The sequence below is a fragment of the Pseudorasbora parva genome, chromosome 3, assembly GCF_024679245.1.
Source record: "Pseudorasbora parva isolate DD20220531a chromosome 3, ASM2467924v1, whole genome shotgun sequence".
NCBI lineage: Eukaryota > Metazoa > Chordata > Actinopteri > Cypriniformes > Gobionidae > Pseudorasbora > Pseudorasbora parva.
The window spans coordinates 41,818,551-41,838,343 of record NC_090174.1 but is presented as its reverse complement, the minus strand read 5'-3'; the positions used below and the strand labels follow the sequence as shown (position 1 = coordinate 41,838,343).

The 19,793-nt window shown below is 38.5% G+C and overlaps 1 protein-coding gene across 2 annotated transcripts in view; it reads right to left on the bottom strand.

The window, feature by feature from the left end:
* The window catches only part of ppp3cca (protein phosphatase 3, catalytic subunit, gamma isozyme, a), a 98,886-nt gene that overhangs the window by 8,444 nt on the left and 70,649 nt on the right, over positions 1 to 19,793 (bottom strand). For both annotated transcript variants that reach the window (XM_067438926.1, XM_067438927.1), the window contains exons 11-12: positions 1,174 to 1,258; positions 532 to 629 (exon numbers count right to left, since the gene is read on the bottom strand). In XM_067438926.1, coding sequence (XP_067295027.1) covers positions 532 to 629; positions 1,174 to 1,258 — 183 coding nt within the window. The remainder of the gene's footprint in view (positions 1 to 531; positions 630 to 1,173; positions 1,259 to 19,793) is intronic.

Here is a 19,793-nt window from a genome sequence, read left to right as displayed (position 1 = left end):
CACAAGTAAGCAAATTAACAATAAATGCCAGAATTTTAATTTTGGGTTGAACTGTTGTGAAAATGTCCCAATGTAAAAAGGCAAATTCAATGGTCCTAAAAATTCAATGGTTTCATTTTCTTTATTTAAAACAATATCTCTTGATTTTTATAGCAATAATAAGGATCTGAGCAGCTAGGGGGTGTGGATTATGATTTTGCAGCTGGTACCAGAAAGTTTGCTAAAAAGTGAATTAAGCAGCCAGGTGCAGCCCAGAAAAGCTCACGCAATAGAGATGAAAAGCAAAGCTCTCATCAGTATCTGCTGCAGTTCAGCATGAGGGCGAGAGATAGATCATCATCTTTAGTATCTGGCATGCCAAAGCTCATTCTAGCTGCCGTGTGCTGGTACTTTCTGCTTTAGTATGAGGGCCAGTGCTGGGTCACACGTGGTGATGATGATGATCTGGTATGACTTCCGGGTTGGATGCGATAGGCCCTCAAATGCACTTCACTAATATACCATTACAAAACCACAAACATGCTCACTTACCACTCTGTAAGGTCTGCTTGCCTCCAGACAACACTCCGAGAGGTAGTGTTCCGGTTGGGGTGAGCCCTTTGAGGGTCAGTACACTCTCGCTCTCTTCCCTGAGGCCCAAAAACAAAAACAAACACACACACACACACACACACACACACACACACACACACACACACACACACACACACACACACACACACACACACACACACACACACACACACACACACACACACACACACACACAGTATTAGAGTTGTGTTCAAAGAATTAAATGTCATATAATCAATTAAGATGGAGTGGGGGGAGAGAGAGAAAATATACGGCAATTTGAATCTTTGCTGCATCTGAATATTGCTCAGAAAACCAGAGACAAAAGACTTCTAGATGTCCTCTGTTCTTCTATTATCTATGGCATTGTTCATCTGGAATAATGTCTAATATAATTAGACCGTTATTCCGCATGATGACGCACTGACGGCAGCTCATTAATCCTAATGGAGGAAAGCTTGTGTGTGGCATTAAAACAAAACTTCATTGTAAGAGGTAGTTTTTCCTGCTCTTTATACAAACAGATTTTTTTGATTACTGCAATCTTCCAAGGAGCACATTAGAATATCTATATATAAAAATGCCTTTAGACCGACTGACCTGAGCACAGAAAAGACTCTGGCCATTTTCCCAATGGCACGGATCTTATTTCTGATCACCTCCTTACGGACAGCTGGAGTTCCACCTGCAGCAACACAAAATCAGCAAAACTGTCACCCCATAAGACCTTAGACCCACAAACCAGTTAAGGAGGGCTAAAAGTGAGGAGATGTTGAGAATCAGATTTAAATATTACTGTGATTGCACTTTGAACTGCATTTGAAACAGTTACTTTATTTTTGATAAAGCTAGAAAAAAGATTAAATAATAATTTATATTAGTGATATTAGTTAATTAATAATAATGAAAAAACTATTCTTATTATTTGACCAGTCACAGGTGAAGAAAATATTGTTGATCATCTACTAACAAAGTCACATACGGTATTATGATCTGGATATATTAGATGGTAAGCAAGCAATCATAATCAATGTGTTGGATGCAGGAGAAATTGGCAGGAATAATGCTGTTCCAGGCACGTTTTTGAGCCCATAAGTTACGACTTCAAACCACGCCTCACGACTTTGTAGCGTTCCAGGTAAAGTCACGCCAAACTGCCTGAGCGCAAGGAATTGTGGAAGCTAGATGTAAACAATGCATGGCAGACCGTACGGAGCTAATGCTAATTTAAAATCTTTTCTAATCGCCAAAGATGGTTACTCCTTGCTTATTTGAGGGGATTGGTGGAGAAATATACGGCGCATACGGCAAGAGAAGCTGTTATGCCTGTTATTTTACGTTATTTGTATATTTAGGGGTTCAAGCATGAAATGCTGAAACCCTATTGTAATTGTACCGATTTTTATTATTAGGGGTTCAAGCACGAAGTGCTGAACACCTATTGTATTTGTGCTGATTTTTATTATTAGGGGTTCAAGCACGAAGTGCTGAACACCTATTGTATTTGTGCTGATTTTTATTATTATTATTATTATTATTATTATTATTATTATTCTGCCGTAAAACTCATCGTGCAGACCAAACCGTAAATGCTAGAGACTTCAAACTTTGTCAATAGGTAGTCCAAAAATCGAGGAGAGGTTATCAAATTATGAGCCAGATTGGCCCATAGGTGGCGCTACAGCAACCAAAAACGCGAAATGGCTCATAACTCCTAAACCGTTCATCCTAAGGGTCAAGTGTCTTATATCATTGGAAAGCTGAGACCATGACGAACAAAACGTATATCTCCGATTTCATTTCCGGTATGCAAATTTTTCCGCCATTTTGAATTTTGTCAAAAACCTACTTTTGCAAACTAGTCCCTGGTTTTTTGACATATCAGAACCAAACCAGTGCCAAAATGTTCTCTCTAGTCTGAATATCAATAATTATCAAAAAAAAGTTGAAATTTTGACTCATGAACGAAAAGGGGCGTGGAAATGTACATTTAAGGCGGAGCCTATTTTACTAAAGAGGCTATAACTACAGCAAGAAATGAGATATCTTCACCAAACTTGGTACACATGTGTATGGGCTCAGTCTTTGGTCACGATAAAAAAATCGCGACGATTGGCCACTTGGTGGCGCTATAACATGGAAAAAACACAAAAAGGGCTATAACCACGCGACCGCTAGTCCGATTGACTGGAAAATTGGTATGCAATGTCTTGGCCCAAGGTACCATGTCTGTCTATGAGAACATTGGCGTATCTCAAAAAACATGGCCGCCATCGGCCAATGAAATTTGAGCACCTATTAGACAGGGTTAACGGAGGTCGATCAGAACAAAACTCAGTGGGCATGTTTAACTCATGGTCCTAGAGGTCTGTAAGAATTTTGAAAGAAATCGGCCACTAGCTGGCGCTAACGAGTTTTATGGCTCTGCAATCACGTGGCGTTGCACACATCGGCAAAATATGCATATCATATGATAGATCTCCTCATGTTGAACAACTTTGCCTCCAGAACCATTGCTGTCAATCAAATCATTAAATAAATATTTGCAATTATGTTAAAAACCTACTTTTGCGAACTAGTCCCTGTTTTTTTGCGCAATCAGAACCAAACCAGTCTAGGACAATTCTCTGGACTCTCTAGATCAATAATTATCAAAAAAAAGTTGATTTTTTGCATTTGGATGGCTATAACAGGGCCATTTAGAAAAGAGGCGTGGCAAAATACACTCAAAAGCCTATAAATCCTAAGGGAAAACTCAAAACTTCACGGAAATTGTTGGGTATATGTGGCATAACATGTTGAAGACACATGCAAAGTTTTATGGAGATCGGAGTATAGGGGGCGCTATAAGTGTTAAAAAGCTTTGAAAACCATGTATTCCCTATGGTGAATCTCTGTAATCAGGTGGGGTTAAAACAGCCACATAATATGCATATATTATGATAGATCTTCTCATACTGAACAACTTTGCCTCTATAACCAATACTGTCAATCAAATCTTTATTTAAATATTCACAATTATGTTAAAAACCTCGTTTTGCAAACTAGTCCTAGGTTTTTTGCCTGATCGGAACCAAACCACAGCAATATGATTCTCTGCACTCTCCTGATCAATTCATATTTAGACTTTATAAAGTCACTATTATAATATTTAAAATCACATTTTGTCAGTTTATCACTTCATTTCACCTGATATCTCTCAAATTCATTCAGTGCTTAAAAGCCTTTCATGCAAAAGGTGTCAAATGCTTAAAGACCTTAAATGGCTTGAACCCCGCTAAATGCTGCTCGCAGCTTTAATTATTATTATTATTATTCTGCCGTAAAACTCATCGTGCAGACCAAACCATAAATGCTAGAGACCTCAAACTTTGTCAATAGGTAGCCCAAAAATCGAGGAGAGGTTATCAAATTATGAGCCAGATTGGCCAATAGGTGGCGCTACAGCAACCAAAAACGCGAAATGGCTCATAACTCCTAAACCGTTGCTCCTAAGGGTCAAGTGTCTTATATCATTGGAAAGCTGAGACCTTGTCGAACAAAACGTACATCTCCGATTTCATTTCCGGTATGCAAATTTTTCCGCCATTTTGAATTTTGTCAAAAACCTACTTTTGCGAACTAGTCCCTGGTTTTTTGACATATCAGAACCAAACCAGTGCCAAAATTTTCTCTCTAGTCTGAATATCAATAATTATCAAAAAAAAGTTGAAATTTTGACTCATGAACGAAAAGGGGCGTGGAAATGTACATTTAAGGCGGAGCCTATTTTACTAAAGAGGCTATAACTCCAGCAAGAAATTAGATATCTTCACCAAACTTGGTACACATGTTTATGGGCTCAGTCTTTGGTCACGATAAAAAAATCGCGACGATTGGCCACTTGGTGGCGCTATAACATGGAAAAAACACAAAAAGGGCTATAACCACGCGACCGCTAGTCCGATTGACTTGAAAATTGGTAAGCAGTGTCTTGGCCCAAGGTACCATGTCTGTCTATGAGAACATTGGCGTATCTCAAAAAACATGGCCGCCATCGGCCAATGAAATTTGAGCACCTATTAGACAGGGTTAACGGAGGTCGATCGGAACGAAACTCAGTAGGCATGTTTGACTCATGGTCCTAGAGGTCTGTAAGAATTTTGAAAAAAATCGGCCACTAGTTGGCGCTAACGAGTTTTATGGCTCTGCAATCACGTGGTGTTGCACACATCGGCAAAATATGCATATCATATGATAGATCTCCTCATGTTGAACAACTTTGCCTCTAGAACCATTTCTGTCAATCAAATCGTTAAATAAATATTTGCAATAATGTTAAAAACCTACTTTTGCGAACTAGTCCCTGGTTTTTTGCGCAATCAGAAACAAACCAGTCTAGGACAATTCTCTGGACTTTCTAGATCAATAATTATCAAAAAAAAGTTGATTTCTTGCATTTGGATGGCTATAACAGGGCCATTTAGAAAAGAGGCGTGGCAAAATACACTCAAAAGCCTATAAATCCTAAGAGGAAACTCAAAACTTTACGAAAATTGTTGGGTATATGTGGCATAACATGTTGAAGACACATGCAAAGTTTTATGGAGATCAGAGTATAGGGGGCGCTATAAGTGTTAAAAAGCTTTGAAAACCATGTATTCCCTATGGTGAATTGTCTGTAAATGGTATTTTCCATCTCTGTAATCAGGTGGGGTTAAAACAGCCACATAATATGCATATATTATGATAGATCTTCTCATACTGAAAAACTTTGCCTCTATAACCAATACTGTCAATCAAATCTTTATTTAAATATTCACAATTATGTTAAAAACCTCGTTTTGCAAACTAGTCCTAGGTTTTTTGCCTGATCGGAACCAAACCACAGCATTATGATTCTCTGCACTCTCCTGATCAATTCATATTTAGACTTTATCAAGTCACTATTATAATATTTAAAATCACATTTTGTCAGTTTATCACTTCATTTCACCTGATATCTCTCAAATTCATTCAGTGCTTAAAAGCCTTTCATGCAAAAGGTGTCAAATGCTTAAAGACCTTAAATGGCTTGAACCCCGCTAAATGCTGCTCGCAGCTTTAATTATTATTATTATTCTGCCGTAAAACTCATCGTGCAGACCAAACCGTAAGGCCTAGAGACTTGAAACTTTGTCAATAGGTAGTCCAAAAATCGAGGAGAGGTTCTCAAATTATGAGCCAGATTGGCCAATAGGTGGCGCTATAGCGCAAAAAACAAAAAAAAGTCACTATTTTGCTTATATCTCAAAAACCCATTGTCGCACAATCAAGTGTCTTACATCATTGGAATCCTTGGCTCAAGCCGAACAAAAAACATAGGAGGTATTTTATTTCCGGTATGCAAATTTTTCCGCCATTTTGAATTTTGTCAAAAACCTACTTTTGCGAACTAGTCCCTGGTTTTTTGACATATCAGAACCAAACCAGTGCCAAAATGTTCTGTCTGGTCTGAATATCAATAATTATCAAAAATATGGTGAAATTTTGACTCATGAACGAAAAGGGGCGTGGAAATGTACATTTAAGGCGGAGCCTATTTTACTAAAGAGGCTATAACTCAAGAAGGAAATGAGATAACTTCACCAAACTTGGTACACATGTGTATGGACTCATTCTGAGGTCACGATAAAAAAAACGTGAAGATTGACCACTTGGTGGCGCTATAATGTGGAAAAAACATGATAATAGCTATAACCACGCGATCGCTAGTCCGATTGACCTGAAAATTGGTATGCCGTGTCTTGGCCCAAGCTACCATGTATGTATATGAGGACATTGGTGTATCTCAAAAAACATGGCCGTCATAGACCAATGAATTTTGAGCACCTATTAGACAAGGTTAATGGAGGTTGATCAGAACGAAACTCAGTTGGCATGTTTGACTCATGGTCCTAGAGGTTTGTAAGAAATTTGAAAGAAATCGGCCACTAGTTGGCGCTAACGAGTTTTATGGCTTTGAAATCACGTGGTGTTCCACATATCCATGAAATATGCATATCATATGATAGATCTCCTCATGATGAACAACTTTGCCTCTAGAACCATTGCTGTCAATAAAATCATTAATTAAATTTTCGTAATTATGTTAAAAACCTACTTTTGCGAACTAGTCCCTGGTTTTTTACCCAATTGGAACCAAACCAGTCTAGGACAATTCTATAGACACTCTAGGTCAATAATTATTGAAAAAAAGTTGAACTTTTGCATTTGGATGGCTATAACAGGGCCATTTAGAAAAGAGGCGTGGCAAAATACACTCAAAAGCCTATAAATCCTAAGGGAAAACTCAAAACTTCACGGAAATTATTGGGTATATGTGGCATAACATGTTAAAGACACATGCAAAGTTTTATGGAGATCGGAGTATAGGGGGTGCTATAAGTGTGTTAAAAAGCTTTGAAAACCATGTATTCCCTATGTTGAATTGCCTGTATTGGCTGTAAATGGTATTTTCCATCTCGTTAATCAGGTGGGGTTAAAACAGCCACATAATATGCATATATTATGATAGATCTTCTCATACTGAACAACTTTGCCTCTATAACCAATATTGTCAATCAAATATTTATTTAAATATTCACAATTATGTTAAAAACCTCGTTTTGCAAACTAGTCCTTGGTTTTTTTGCCTGATCGGAACCAAACCACAGCAGTATGATTCTCTGGACTCTGCTGATCAATAGTTATCAAAAACATGTTGAACTTTACACTTTGGGGAGCTATAACAGGATCATTTGGAGAATAGGTGTGGTAAAACATGCTCAAAAGCCTATTAATCCTAAACGAAAACTCAAAACTTCACAAAAATAGGTGGTGTGTGTGTGTGTGTGTGTGTGTGTGTGTGTGTGTGTGTGTGTGTGTGTGTGTGTTTGTCTGTCTGTCTGTCTGTCTGTATGTCATGCTAGCAAACAGCACTTCCAACATGCTACACATGCTAGCAGTGATTAGCTAAGTGTTAAATCAGGCAAAGAACATAGTAAGAACTCTATAAACATTATAGTGACCATCTGTGACAACTAACAACTGCCTAGCAACACCATAACAACCATCAAGAACAACCTAGCAACCACCTAGCAACATGTTTGTCATGTTAGCAAAGTAAAATAGTAATTTTGTCATACTATTGATTAATATTGTTATATAATTCATATTTAGACTTTATAAAGTCACTACTATAATATTTAATTAGGGGTTCAAGCACGAAGTGCTGAACACCTATTGTAATTGTACTGATTTTTAGGGGTTCAAGCACGAAGTGCTGAACACCTATTGTATTTGTGCTGATTTTTATTATTATTATTATTATTATTATTCTGCCGTAAAACTCATCGTGCAGACCAAACCGTAAATGCTAGAGACTTCAAACTTTGTCAATAGGTAGTCCAAAAATCGAGGAGAGGTTATCAAATTATGAGCCAGATTGGCCAATAGGTGGCGCTACAGCAACCAAAAACGCGAAATGGCTCATAACTCCTAAACCGTTCATCCTAAGGGTCAAGTGTCTTATATCATTGGAAAGCTGAGACCATGACGAACAAAACGTATATCTCCGATTTCATTTCCGGTATGCAAATTTTTCCGCCATTTTGAATTTTGTCAAAAACCTACTTTTGCGAACTAGTCCCTGGTTTTTTGACATATCAGAACCAAACCAGTGCCAAAATGTTCTCTCTAGTCTGAATATCAATAATTATCAAAAAAAAGTTGAAATTTTGACTCATGAACGAAAAGGGGCGTGGAAATGTACATTTAAGGCGGAGCCTATTTTACTAAAGAGGCTATAACTACAGCAAGAAATGAGATATCTTCACCAAACTTGGTACACATGTGTATGGGCTCAGTCTTTGGTCACGATAAAAAAATCGCGACGATTGGCCACTTGGTGGCGCTATAACATGGAAAAAACACAAAAAGGGCTATAACCACGTGACCGCTAGTCCGATTGACTGGAAAATTGGTATGCAATGTCTTGGCCCAAGGTACCATGTCTGTCTATGAGGACATTGGCGTATCTCAAAAAACATGGCCGCCATCGGCCAATGAAATTTGAGCACCTATTAGACAGGGTTAACGGAGGTCGATCGGAACAAAACTCAGTGGGCATGTTTGACTCATGGTCCTAGAGGTCTGTAAGAATTTTGAAAGAAATCGGCCACTAGTTGGCGCTAACGAGTTTTATGGCTCTGCAATCACGTGGTGTTGCACACATCGGCAAAATATGCATATCATATGATAGATCTCCTCATGCTGAACAACTTTGCCTCTGGAACCATTTTTGGCAATTAAATCGTTAAATAAATATTTGCAATAATGTTAAAAACCTACTTTTGCGAACTAGTCCCTGGTTTTTTGCCCAATCAGAACCAAACCAGTCTAGGACAATTCTCTGGACTCTCTAGATCAATAATTATCAAAAAAAAGTTGATTTTTTGCATTTGGATGGCTATAACAGGGCCATTTAGAAAAGAGGCGTGGCAAAATACACTCAAAAGCCTACAAATCCTAAGGGGAAACTCAAAACTTCACAAAAATTGTTGGGTATATGTGGCATAACATGTTGAAGACACATGCAAAGTTTTATGGCGATCGGAGAATAGGGGGCGCTATAAGTGTTAAAAAGCTTTGAAAACCATGTATTCCCTATGGTGAATCTCTGTAATCAGGTGGGGTTAAAACAGCCACATAATATGCATATATTATGATAGATCTTCTCATACTGAACAACTTTGCCTCTATAACCAATACTGTCAATCAAATCTTTATTTAAATATTTACAATTATGTTAAAAACCTCGTTTTGCAAACTAGTCCTAGGTTTTTTGCCTGATCGGAACCAAACCACAGCAGTATGATTCTCTGCACTCTCCTGATCAATTCATATTTAGACTTTATAAAGTCACTATTATAAAATTTAAAATCACATTTTGTCAGTTTATCACTTCATTTCACCTGATATCTCTCAAATTCATTCAGTGCTTAAAAGCCTTTCATGCAAAAGGTGTCAAATGCTTAAAGACCTTAAATGGCTTGAACCCCGCTAAATGCTGCTCGCAGCTTTAATTATTATTATTATTCTGCCGTAAAACTCATCGTGCAGACCAAACCGTAAGAGCTAGAGACTTCAAACTTTGTCAATAGGTAGTCCAAAAATCGAGGAGAGGTTATCAAATTATGAGCCAGATTGGCCAATAGGTGGCGCTACAGCAACCAAAACCGCAAAAGGGCTCATAACTCCTAAACCGTTTGGTCCACACTCAAGTGTCTTATATCATTGGAAAACTGAGACCTTGTCGAACAAAACGTATATCTCCGATTTCATTTCCGGTATGCAAATTTTTCCGCCATTTTGAATTTTGTCAAAAACCTACTTTTGCGAACTAGTCCCTGGTTTTTTGACATATCGGAACCAAACTAGTGCCAAAATGTTCTGTCTAGTCTGAATATCAATAATTATCAAAAAAAGTTGAAATTTTGTCTCATGGACGAAAAGGGGCGTGGAAATGTACATTTAAGGCGGAGCCTTTTTTACTAAAGAGGCTATAACTCAAGAAGGAAATGAGATATCTTCACCAAACTTGGAACACATATGTATGGGCTCATTCTGAGGTCAGCATATAAAAAATGTGAAGATTGACCACTTGGTGGCGCTATAATGTGGAAAAAACCTGAAAATAGCTATAACCACGCAACCTCTAGTCCGATTGACCTGAAAATTGGTAAGCAGTGTCTTGGCCCAAGGTACCATGTATGTGTATGAGGACATTGGTGTATCTCAAAAAACATGGCCGCCATAGACCAATGAATTTTGAGCACCTATTAGACAAGGTTAATGGAGGCTGATCGGAACGAAACTCAGTGGGCATGTTTGACTCATGGTCTTAGAGGTTTGTAAGAATTTTGAAAGAAATCGGCCACTAGTTGGCGCTAACAAGTTTTATGGCTCTGAAATCACGTGGTGTTGCACATATCCATGAAATATGAATATCATATCATAGATCTCCTCATGATGAACAACTTTGCCTCTGGAACCATTGCTGTCAATCAAATCATTAATTAAATTTTCGTAATTATGTTAAAAACCTACTTTTGCGAACTAGTCCCTGGTTTTTTACCCAATTGGAACCAAACCAATCTAGGACAATTCTATAGACTCTTCAGGTCAATAATTATTGAAAAAAAGTTTAACTTTTGCATTTAGATGGCTATAACAGGGCCATTTAGAAAAGAGGCGTGGCAAAATACACTCAAAAGCCTATAAATCCTAAGGGGAAACTCAAAACTTCACGAAAATTATTTGGTATATGTGGCATAACATGTTGAAGACACATGCAAAGTTTTATGGAGATCGGAGTATAGGGGGCGCTATAAGTGTTAAAAAGCTTGGAAAACCATGTATTCCCTATGGTGAATTGCCTGTATTGGCTGTAAATGGTATTTTCCATCTCTGTAATCAGGTGGGGTTAAAACAGCCACATAATATGCATATATTATGATAGATCTTCTCATACTGAACAACTTTGCCTCTATAACCAATACTGTCAATCAAATCTTTATTTAAATATTCACAATTATGTAAAAAACCTCGTTTTGCAAACTAGTCCTTGGTTTTTTTGCCTGATCGGAACCAAACCACAGCAGTATGATTCTCTGGACTCTCCTGATCAATAGTTATCAAAAACATGTTGAACTTTACACTTTGGGTAGCTATAACAGGGTCATTTGGAGAATAGGTGTGGTAAAACATGCTCAAAAGCCTATTAATACTGAACGAAAACTCAAAACTTCACAAAAATAGGTGTGTGTGTGTGTGTGTGTGTGTGTGTGTGTGTGTGTGTGTGTGTGTGTGTGTGTGTGTGTGTGTGTGTGTGTGTCTCTGTCTGTCTGTTTGTCATGCTAGCAAACAGCACTTCCAACATGCTACACATGCTAGCAGTGATTAGCTAAGTGTTAATCAGGCAAAGAACATAGTAAGAACTCTATAAACATTATAGTGACCATCTGTGACAGCTAACAACTGCCTAGCAACACCATAACAACCATCAAGAACAACCTAGCAACCACCTAGCAACATGTTTATCATGTTAGCAAAGTAAAATAGTAATTTTGTCATACTATTGATTAATATTGTTCTATAATTCATATTTAGACTTTATAAAGTATATTTATAATATTTAAAATCACATTTTGTCAGTTTTTCACTTCATTTCACCTGATATCTCTCAAATTCATTCAGTGCTTAAAAACCTTTCATGCAAAAGGCGTTAAATGCTTAAAGACCTTAAATGGCTTGAACCCCGCTAAATGCTGCTCGTTATTATTATTATTATTATTATTCTCCGATAAAACGCATCGTGCAGACCAAACCGTAAGGGCTAGAGACTTCAAACTTTACCCGAAGGTAGTCCAAAAATCGAGGAGAGGTTATCAAATTATGAGCCAGATTGGCCTATAGGTGGCGCTATAGCAATCAATTGCGAGAAAGGGCTCATAACTCCTAAACCGTTTGGTCCACACTCAAGTGTCTTATATCATTGGAAAGCTGAGTCCTTGGCGAACAAAACGTATATCTCCGATTTCATTTCCGTCATGAACATTTTTCCGCCATTTTGAATTTTGTCAAAAACCTACTTTTGCAAACTAGTCCCTGGTTTTTTGACATATCGGAACCAAACCAGTGTCAAAATGTTCTGTCTAGTCTGAATATCAATAATTATCAAAAAAAAGTTGAAATTTTGATTCATTTTTGCTAAGGGGCTTCAAAATGGACGTTCAGGGCGGAGCCTATTTTACTAAAAAGGCTATAACTCAAGAAGGAAATTAGATATCTTCACCAAACTTGGTACACATGTGTGTGGGCTCAATATTTGGTCACGATAAAAATATCGCGACAGTTGGCCACTTGGTGGCGCTATAACATGAAAAAAACACAAAAACGGCTATAACCACACGACCGCTAGTCCGATTGACTTGAAAATTGGTATGCGGTGTCGTGGCCCAAGGTACCATGTATGTCTATGAGGACATTGGCGTATCTCAAAAAACATGGCCGCCATAGGCCAATGAAATTTGAGCACCTATTATGTTTATGGCTCTGTAATCACGTGGTGTTGCATACATCTGCAAAATATGCATATCATATGATAGATCTCCTCATGTTGAACAACTTTGCCTCATGGGCCATTGCTGTCAATCAAATCGTTAATTAAATATTCGTAATTATGTTAAAAACCTACTTTTGTGAACTTGACCCTGGTTTTTTGCCCGATCAGAACCAAACAAGTCTAGGACAGTTGTCTGGACTCTTTAGATCAATAACTATCAAAAAAAAGTTGAACTTTTGCATTTGGATGGCTATAACAGGGCCATTTAAAAAAGAGGCGTGGCAAAATACACTCAAATGCCTATAAATCCTAAGGGGAAACTCAAAACTTCACAAAAATCGTTGGGTATATGTGGCATAACATGCTGATGAAGCATGCAATGTTTTAAAGAGATCGGACTATAGGTGGCGCTATAACTGTGAAAAAGCTATAAAAACCATGCATTTCCTATGGTAAATTGCCTATATTGGCTGTAAATGGACTTTTCCATCTATTATTTTAGTGTTTAAAACCTTGCTAAATAAAACTTAGTGTCTTTAATGCCTATGTGCTTAAAAGGCCTTAAAGGCTTGAACCCCGCTTAAATGCTGCTTGTTATTATTATTAGGGGTTCAAGCACGAAGTGCTGAAACCCTATTGTAATTGTACTGATTTTTATTATTATTATTATTCTGCCGTAAAACTCATCGTGCAGACCAAACCGTAAATGCTAGAGACTTCAAACTTTGTCAATAGGTAGTCCAAAAATCGAGGAGAGGTTATCAAATTATGAGCCAGATTGGCCAATAGGTGGCGCTACAGCAACCAAAAACGCGAAATGGCTCATAACTCCTAAACCGTTGCTTCTAAGGGTCAAGTGTCTTATATCATTGGAAAGCTGAGACCATAAGGAACAAAACGTATATCTCCGATTTCATTTCCGGTATGCAAATTTTTCCGCCATTTTGAATTTTGTCAAAAACCTACTTTTGCGAACTAGTCCCTGGTTTTTTTACATATCGGAACCAAACCAGTGCCAAAATGTTCTCTCTAGTCTGATTATCAATAATTATCAAAAAAAAGTTGAAATTTTGACTCATGACCGAAAAGGGGCGTGGAAATGTTCATTTAAGGCGGAGCCTATTTTACTAAAGAGGCTATAACTCCAGCAAGAAATGAGATATCTTCACCAAACTTGGTCCACATGTTTAGGGTCTCAGTCTTTGGTCACGATAAAAAAACCGCGACGATTGGCCACTTGGTGGCGCTATAACATGGAAAAAACACAAAAAGGGCTATAACCACGCGACCGCTAGTCCGATTGACTGGAAAATTGGTATGCAGTGTCTTGGCCCAAGGCCCCATGTCAGTCTATGAGAACATTGGCGTATCTCAAAAAACATGGCCGCCATCGGCCAATGAAATTTGAGCACCTATTAGACAGGGTTAACGGAGGTCGATCAGAACGAAACTCAGTGGGCATGTTTAACTCATGGTCCTAGAGGTCTGTAAGAATTTTGAAAGAAATCGGCCACTAGTTGGCGCTAACGAGTTTTTTGGCTCTGCAATCACGTGGTGTTGCACACATCGGCAAAATATGCATATCATATGATAGATCTCCTCATGTTGAACAACTTTGCCTCTAGAACTATTACTGTCAATCAAATCGTTAAATAAATATTTGCAATTATGTTAAAAACCTACTTTCGCGAACTAGTCCCTGGTTTTTTGCCCAATCAGAACCAAACCAGTCTAGGATAATTCTCTGGACTCTCTAGATCAATAATTATCAAAAAAAGTGGATTTTTTGCATTTGGATGGCTATAACAGGGCCATTTAGAAAAGAGGCGTGGCAAAATACACTCAAAAGCCTATAAATCCTAAGGGGAAACTCAAAACTTCACAAAAATTGTTGGGTATATGTGGCATAACATGTTGAAGACACATGCAAAGTTTTATGGAGATCGGAGTATAGGGGGCGCTATAAGTGTTAAAAAGCTTTGAAAACCATGTATTCCCTATGGTGAATTGCCTGTAAATTGTATTTTCCATCTCTGTAACCAGGTGGGGTTAAAACCTGATATCTCTCAAATTCATTCAGTGCTTAAAAGCCTTTCATGCAAAAGGCGTCAAATGCTTAAAGACCTTAAATGGCTTGAACCCCGCTAAATGCTGCTCGCAGCTTTAATTAGGGGTTCAAGCACGAAGTGCTGAAACACTATTGTAATTGTTAGGGTTTTTATTAGGGGTTCAAGCACGAAGTGCTGAAACCCTATTGTAATTGTACTGATTTTTATTATTAGGGGTTCAAGCACGAAGTGCTGAAACCCTATTGTAATTGTACTGATTTTTATTAGGGGTTCAAGCACGAAGTGCTGAAACCCTATTGTAATTGTAAAGATTTTTATTATTTAGGGGTTCAAGCACGAAGTGCTGAAACCCTATTGTAATTGTAAAGATTTTTATTATTAGGGGTTCAAGCACGAAGTGCTGAAACCCTATTGTAATTGTAAAGATTTTTATTATTATTATTATTATTATTATTTTTCTTCTCCCCTAAAACTGAACGTGCAGACAAAACCGTAAGTGCTAGAGACTTCAAACTTGGCCAATAGGTAGTCCTCAATTTGGGGAGAAACTGAGAAGCTATGACCCCGATTGGCCTATAGGTGGCGCTACAGCGACCAAAAGCGCAAAAGGGCTCATAACTCCTAAACCGTGTACTCCACACTCAAGTGTCTTATATCATTGGAAAGCTGAGACCATGACGAACAAAACGTATATCTCCGATTTCATTTCCGTCATGAAAATTTTTCCGCCATTTTGAATTTTGTCGAAAACCTACTTTTGCGAACTAGTCCCTGGTTTTTTGACCGATCGGAACCAAACCAGTGCCAAAATGTTCTCTGTAGGCTGAATATCAATAATTATCGAAAAAATGTTGATATTTCGATTCACGGTTGCTAAGGGGATTCAAAATGGACGTTCAGGGCGGAGCCTATTTTACTAAAAAGGCTATAACTCCAGAAAGAAATGAGCTATCTTCACCAAACTTGGTACACTTGTTTATGGGCTCATTCTTTGGTCACGATAAAAAAATCGCGACGATTGGCCACTTGGTGGCGCTATAACATGAAAAAAACACTAAAACGGCTATAACCACGCGACCGCTAGTCCGATTGACTTGAAAATTGGTATGCGGTGTCTTGGCCCAAGGCCCCATGTATGTCTATGAGGACATTGGCGTATCTCAAAAAACATGGCCGCCATCAGCCAATGAAATTTGAGCACCTATTAGACGGGGTTAACGGAGGCCGATCGGAACGAAACTTGGTGGGCCTGTTTGACTCATGGTCCTAGAGGAGTGTAAGAATTTTGAAAGAAATCGGCCACTAGTTGGCGCTAACGAGCTTTATGGCTCTGCAATCACGTGGTGTTGCAAACATCCCCAAAATATGCATATCATATGATAGATCTCCTCCTGCTGAACAACTTTGCCTCTGGAACCATTGCTGTCAATCAAATCGTTAGTTAAATATTCGCAATTATGTTAAAAACCTACTTTTGCGAACTAGTCCCTGATTTTTTGCACGACCGAAACCAAACCAGTCTAGGACAATTCTCTGGACTCTCTAGATCAATAATTATTAAAAAAAAGTTGAACTTTTGCATTTGGATGGCAATAACAGGGCCAATTAGAAAAGAGGCGTGGCAAAATACACTCAAAAGCCTATAAATCCTAAGCGAAAACTCAAAACTTCACGAAAATTGATGGGTATATGTGGCATAACAATGTGAAGAAGGATGCAACATTTCATGGAGATCGGAGTATAGGTGGCGCTATAAGTGTTAAAAAGCTTTGAAAACCATGTATTCCTATGGTGAATTGCCTGTATTGGCTGTAAATGGTATTTTCCATCGATTATTTCAGCATGCTAATTGTGTTACCAGTATGTTAAAAACATGCTAATCGTGTTAGCATTTTGCTAAAAACATGTCAGCAGTGTAGGGTAGCAACAGGGCCACAAGTTTTGCCATTGCAAGCACAACTCAAATTCAGTCTTTATAAAGTCACTATTTTAACATTTGCAATCGAATTTTGTCAATGTATCACTTCATTTCACCTGAGCTCCCAGATTTAATTATTTTACTGCTTTAGAGCCTTAAATGCAATATGCCTTAAATGCTTAAATGCCTTAAGTCGCTTGAACCCCGCTAATTGCTGCTCGCAGCTATATTTATTATTATTATTATTTTTCTTCTCCCCTAAAACTGAACGTGCAGACAAAACCGTAAGTGCTAGAGACTTCAAACTTGGCCAATAGGTAGTCCTCAATTTGGGGAGAACCTGAGAAGCTATGACCCCGATTGGCCTATAGGTGGCGCTACAGCGACCAAAAGCGCAAAAGGGCTCATAACTCCTAAACCGTGTACTCCACACTCAAGTGTCTTATATCATTGGAAAGCTGAGACCATGACGAACAAAACGTATATCTCCGATTTCATTTCCGTCATGAAAATTTTTCCGCCATTTTGAATTTTGTCGAAAACCTACTTTTGCGAACTAGTCCCTGGTTTTTTGACCGATCGGAACCAAACCAGTGCCAAAATGTTCTCTGTAGGCTGAATATCAATAATTATCGAAAAAATGTTGATATTTCGATTCACGGTTGCTAAGGGGATTCAAAATGGACGTTCAGGGCGGAGCCTATTTTACTAAAAAGGCTATAACTCCAGAAAGAAATGAGCTATCTTCACCAAACTTGGTACACATGTTTATGGGCTCATTCTTTGGTCACGATAAAAAAATCGCGACGATTGGCCACTTGGTGGCGCTATAACATGAAAAAAACACTAAAACGGCTATAACCACGCGACCGCTAGTCCGATTGACTTGAAAATTGGTATGCGGTGTCTTGGCCCAAGGCCCCATGTATGTCTATGAGGACATTGGCGTATCTCAAAAAACATGGCCGCCATCGGCCAATGAAATTTGAGCACCTATTAGACGAGGTTAACGGAGGCCGATCGGAACGAAACTTGGTGGGCCTGTTTGACTCATGGTCCTAGAGGACTGTACGAATTTTGAAAGAAATCGGCCACTAGTTGGCGCTAACGAGCTTTATGGCTCTGCAATCACGTGGTGTTGCAAACATCCCCAAAATATGCATATCATATGATAGATCTCCTCGTGCTGAACAACTTTGCCTCTGGAACCATTGCTGTCAATCAAATCGTTAGTTAAATATTCGAAATTATGTTAAAAACCTACTTTTGCGAACTAGTCCCTGATTTTTTGCACGACCGAAACCAAACCAGTCTAGGACAATTCTCTGGACTCTCTAGATCAATAATTATCAAAAAAAAGGTGAACTTTTGCATTTGGATGGCTATAACAGGGCCAATTAGAAAAGAGGCGTGGCAAAATACACTCAAAAGCCTATAAATCCTAAGTGAAAACTCAAAACTTCACGAAAATTGATGGGTATATGTGGCATAACAATGTGAAGAAGGATGCAACATTTCATGGAGATCGGAGTATAGGTGGCGCTATAAGTGTTAAAAAGCTTTGAAAACCATGTATTCCCTATGGTGAATTGCCTGTATTGGCTGTAAATGGTATTTTCCATCGATTATTTCAGCATGCTAATTGTGTTACCAGTATGTTAAAAACATGCTAATCGTGTTAGCATTTTGCTAAAAACATGTCAGCAGTGTAGGGTAGCAACAGGGCCACAAGTTTTGCCATTGCAAGCACAACTCAAATTCAGTCTTTATAAAGTCACTATTTTAACATTTGCAATCGAATTTTGTCAATGTATCACTTCATTTCACCTGAGCTCCCAGATTTAATTATTTTACTGCTTTAGAGCCTTAAATGCAATACGCCTTAAATGCTTAAATGCCTTAAGTCGCTTGAACCCCGCTAATTGCTGCTCGCAGCTATATTTATTATTATTATTATTATTTTTCTTCTCCCCTAAAACTGAACGTGCAGACAAAACCGTAAGTGCTAGAGACTTCAAACTTGGCCAATAGGTAGTCCTCAATTTGGGGAGAAACTGAGAAGCTATGACCCCGATTGGCCTATAGGTGGCGCTACAGCGACCAAAAGCGCAAAAGGGCTCATAACTCCTAAACCGTGTACTCCACACTCAAGTGTCTTATATCATTGGAAAGCTGAGACCATGACGAACAAAACGTATATCTCCGATTTCATTTCCGTCATGAAAATTTTTCCGCCATTTTGAATTTTGTCGAAAACCTACTTTTGCGAACTAGTCCCTGGTTTTTTGACCGATCGGAACCAAACCAGTGCCAAAATGTTCTCTGTAGGCTGAATATTAATAATTATCGAAAAAATGTTGATATTTCGATTCACGGTTGCTAAGGGGATTCAAAATGGACGTTCAGGGCGGAGCCTATTTTACTAAAAAGGCTATAACTCCAGAAAGAAATGAGCTATCTTCACCAAACTTGGTACACTTGTTTATGGGCTCATTCTTTGGTCACGATAAAAAAATCGCGACGATTGGCCACTTGGTGGCGCTATAACATGAAAAAAACACTAAAACGGCTATAACCACGCGACCGCTAGTCCGATTGACTTGAAAATTGGTATGCGGTGTCTTGGCCCAAGGCCCCATGTATGTCTATGAGGACATTGGCGTATCTCAAAAAACATGGCCGCCATCAGCCAATGAAATTTGAGCACCTATTAGACGGGGTTAACGGAGGCCGATCGGAACGAAACTTGGTGGGCCTGTTTGACTCATGGTCCTAGAGGACTGTAAGAATTTTGAAAGAAATCGGCCACTAGTTGGCGCTAACGAGCTTTATGGCTCTGCAATCACGTGGTGTTGCAAACATCCCCAAAATATGCATATCATATGATAGATCTCCTCCTGCTGAACAACTTTGCCTCTGGAACCATTGCTGTCAATCAAATCGTTAGTTAAATATTCGCAATTATGTTAAAAACCTACTTTTGCGAACTAGTCCCTGATTTTTTGCACGACCGAAACCAAACCAGTCTAGGACAATTCTCTGGACTCTCTAGATCAATAATTATTAAAAAAAAGTTGAACTTTTGCATTTGGATGGCTATAACAGGGCC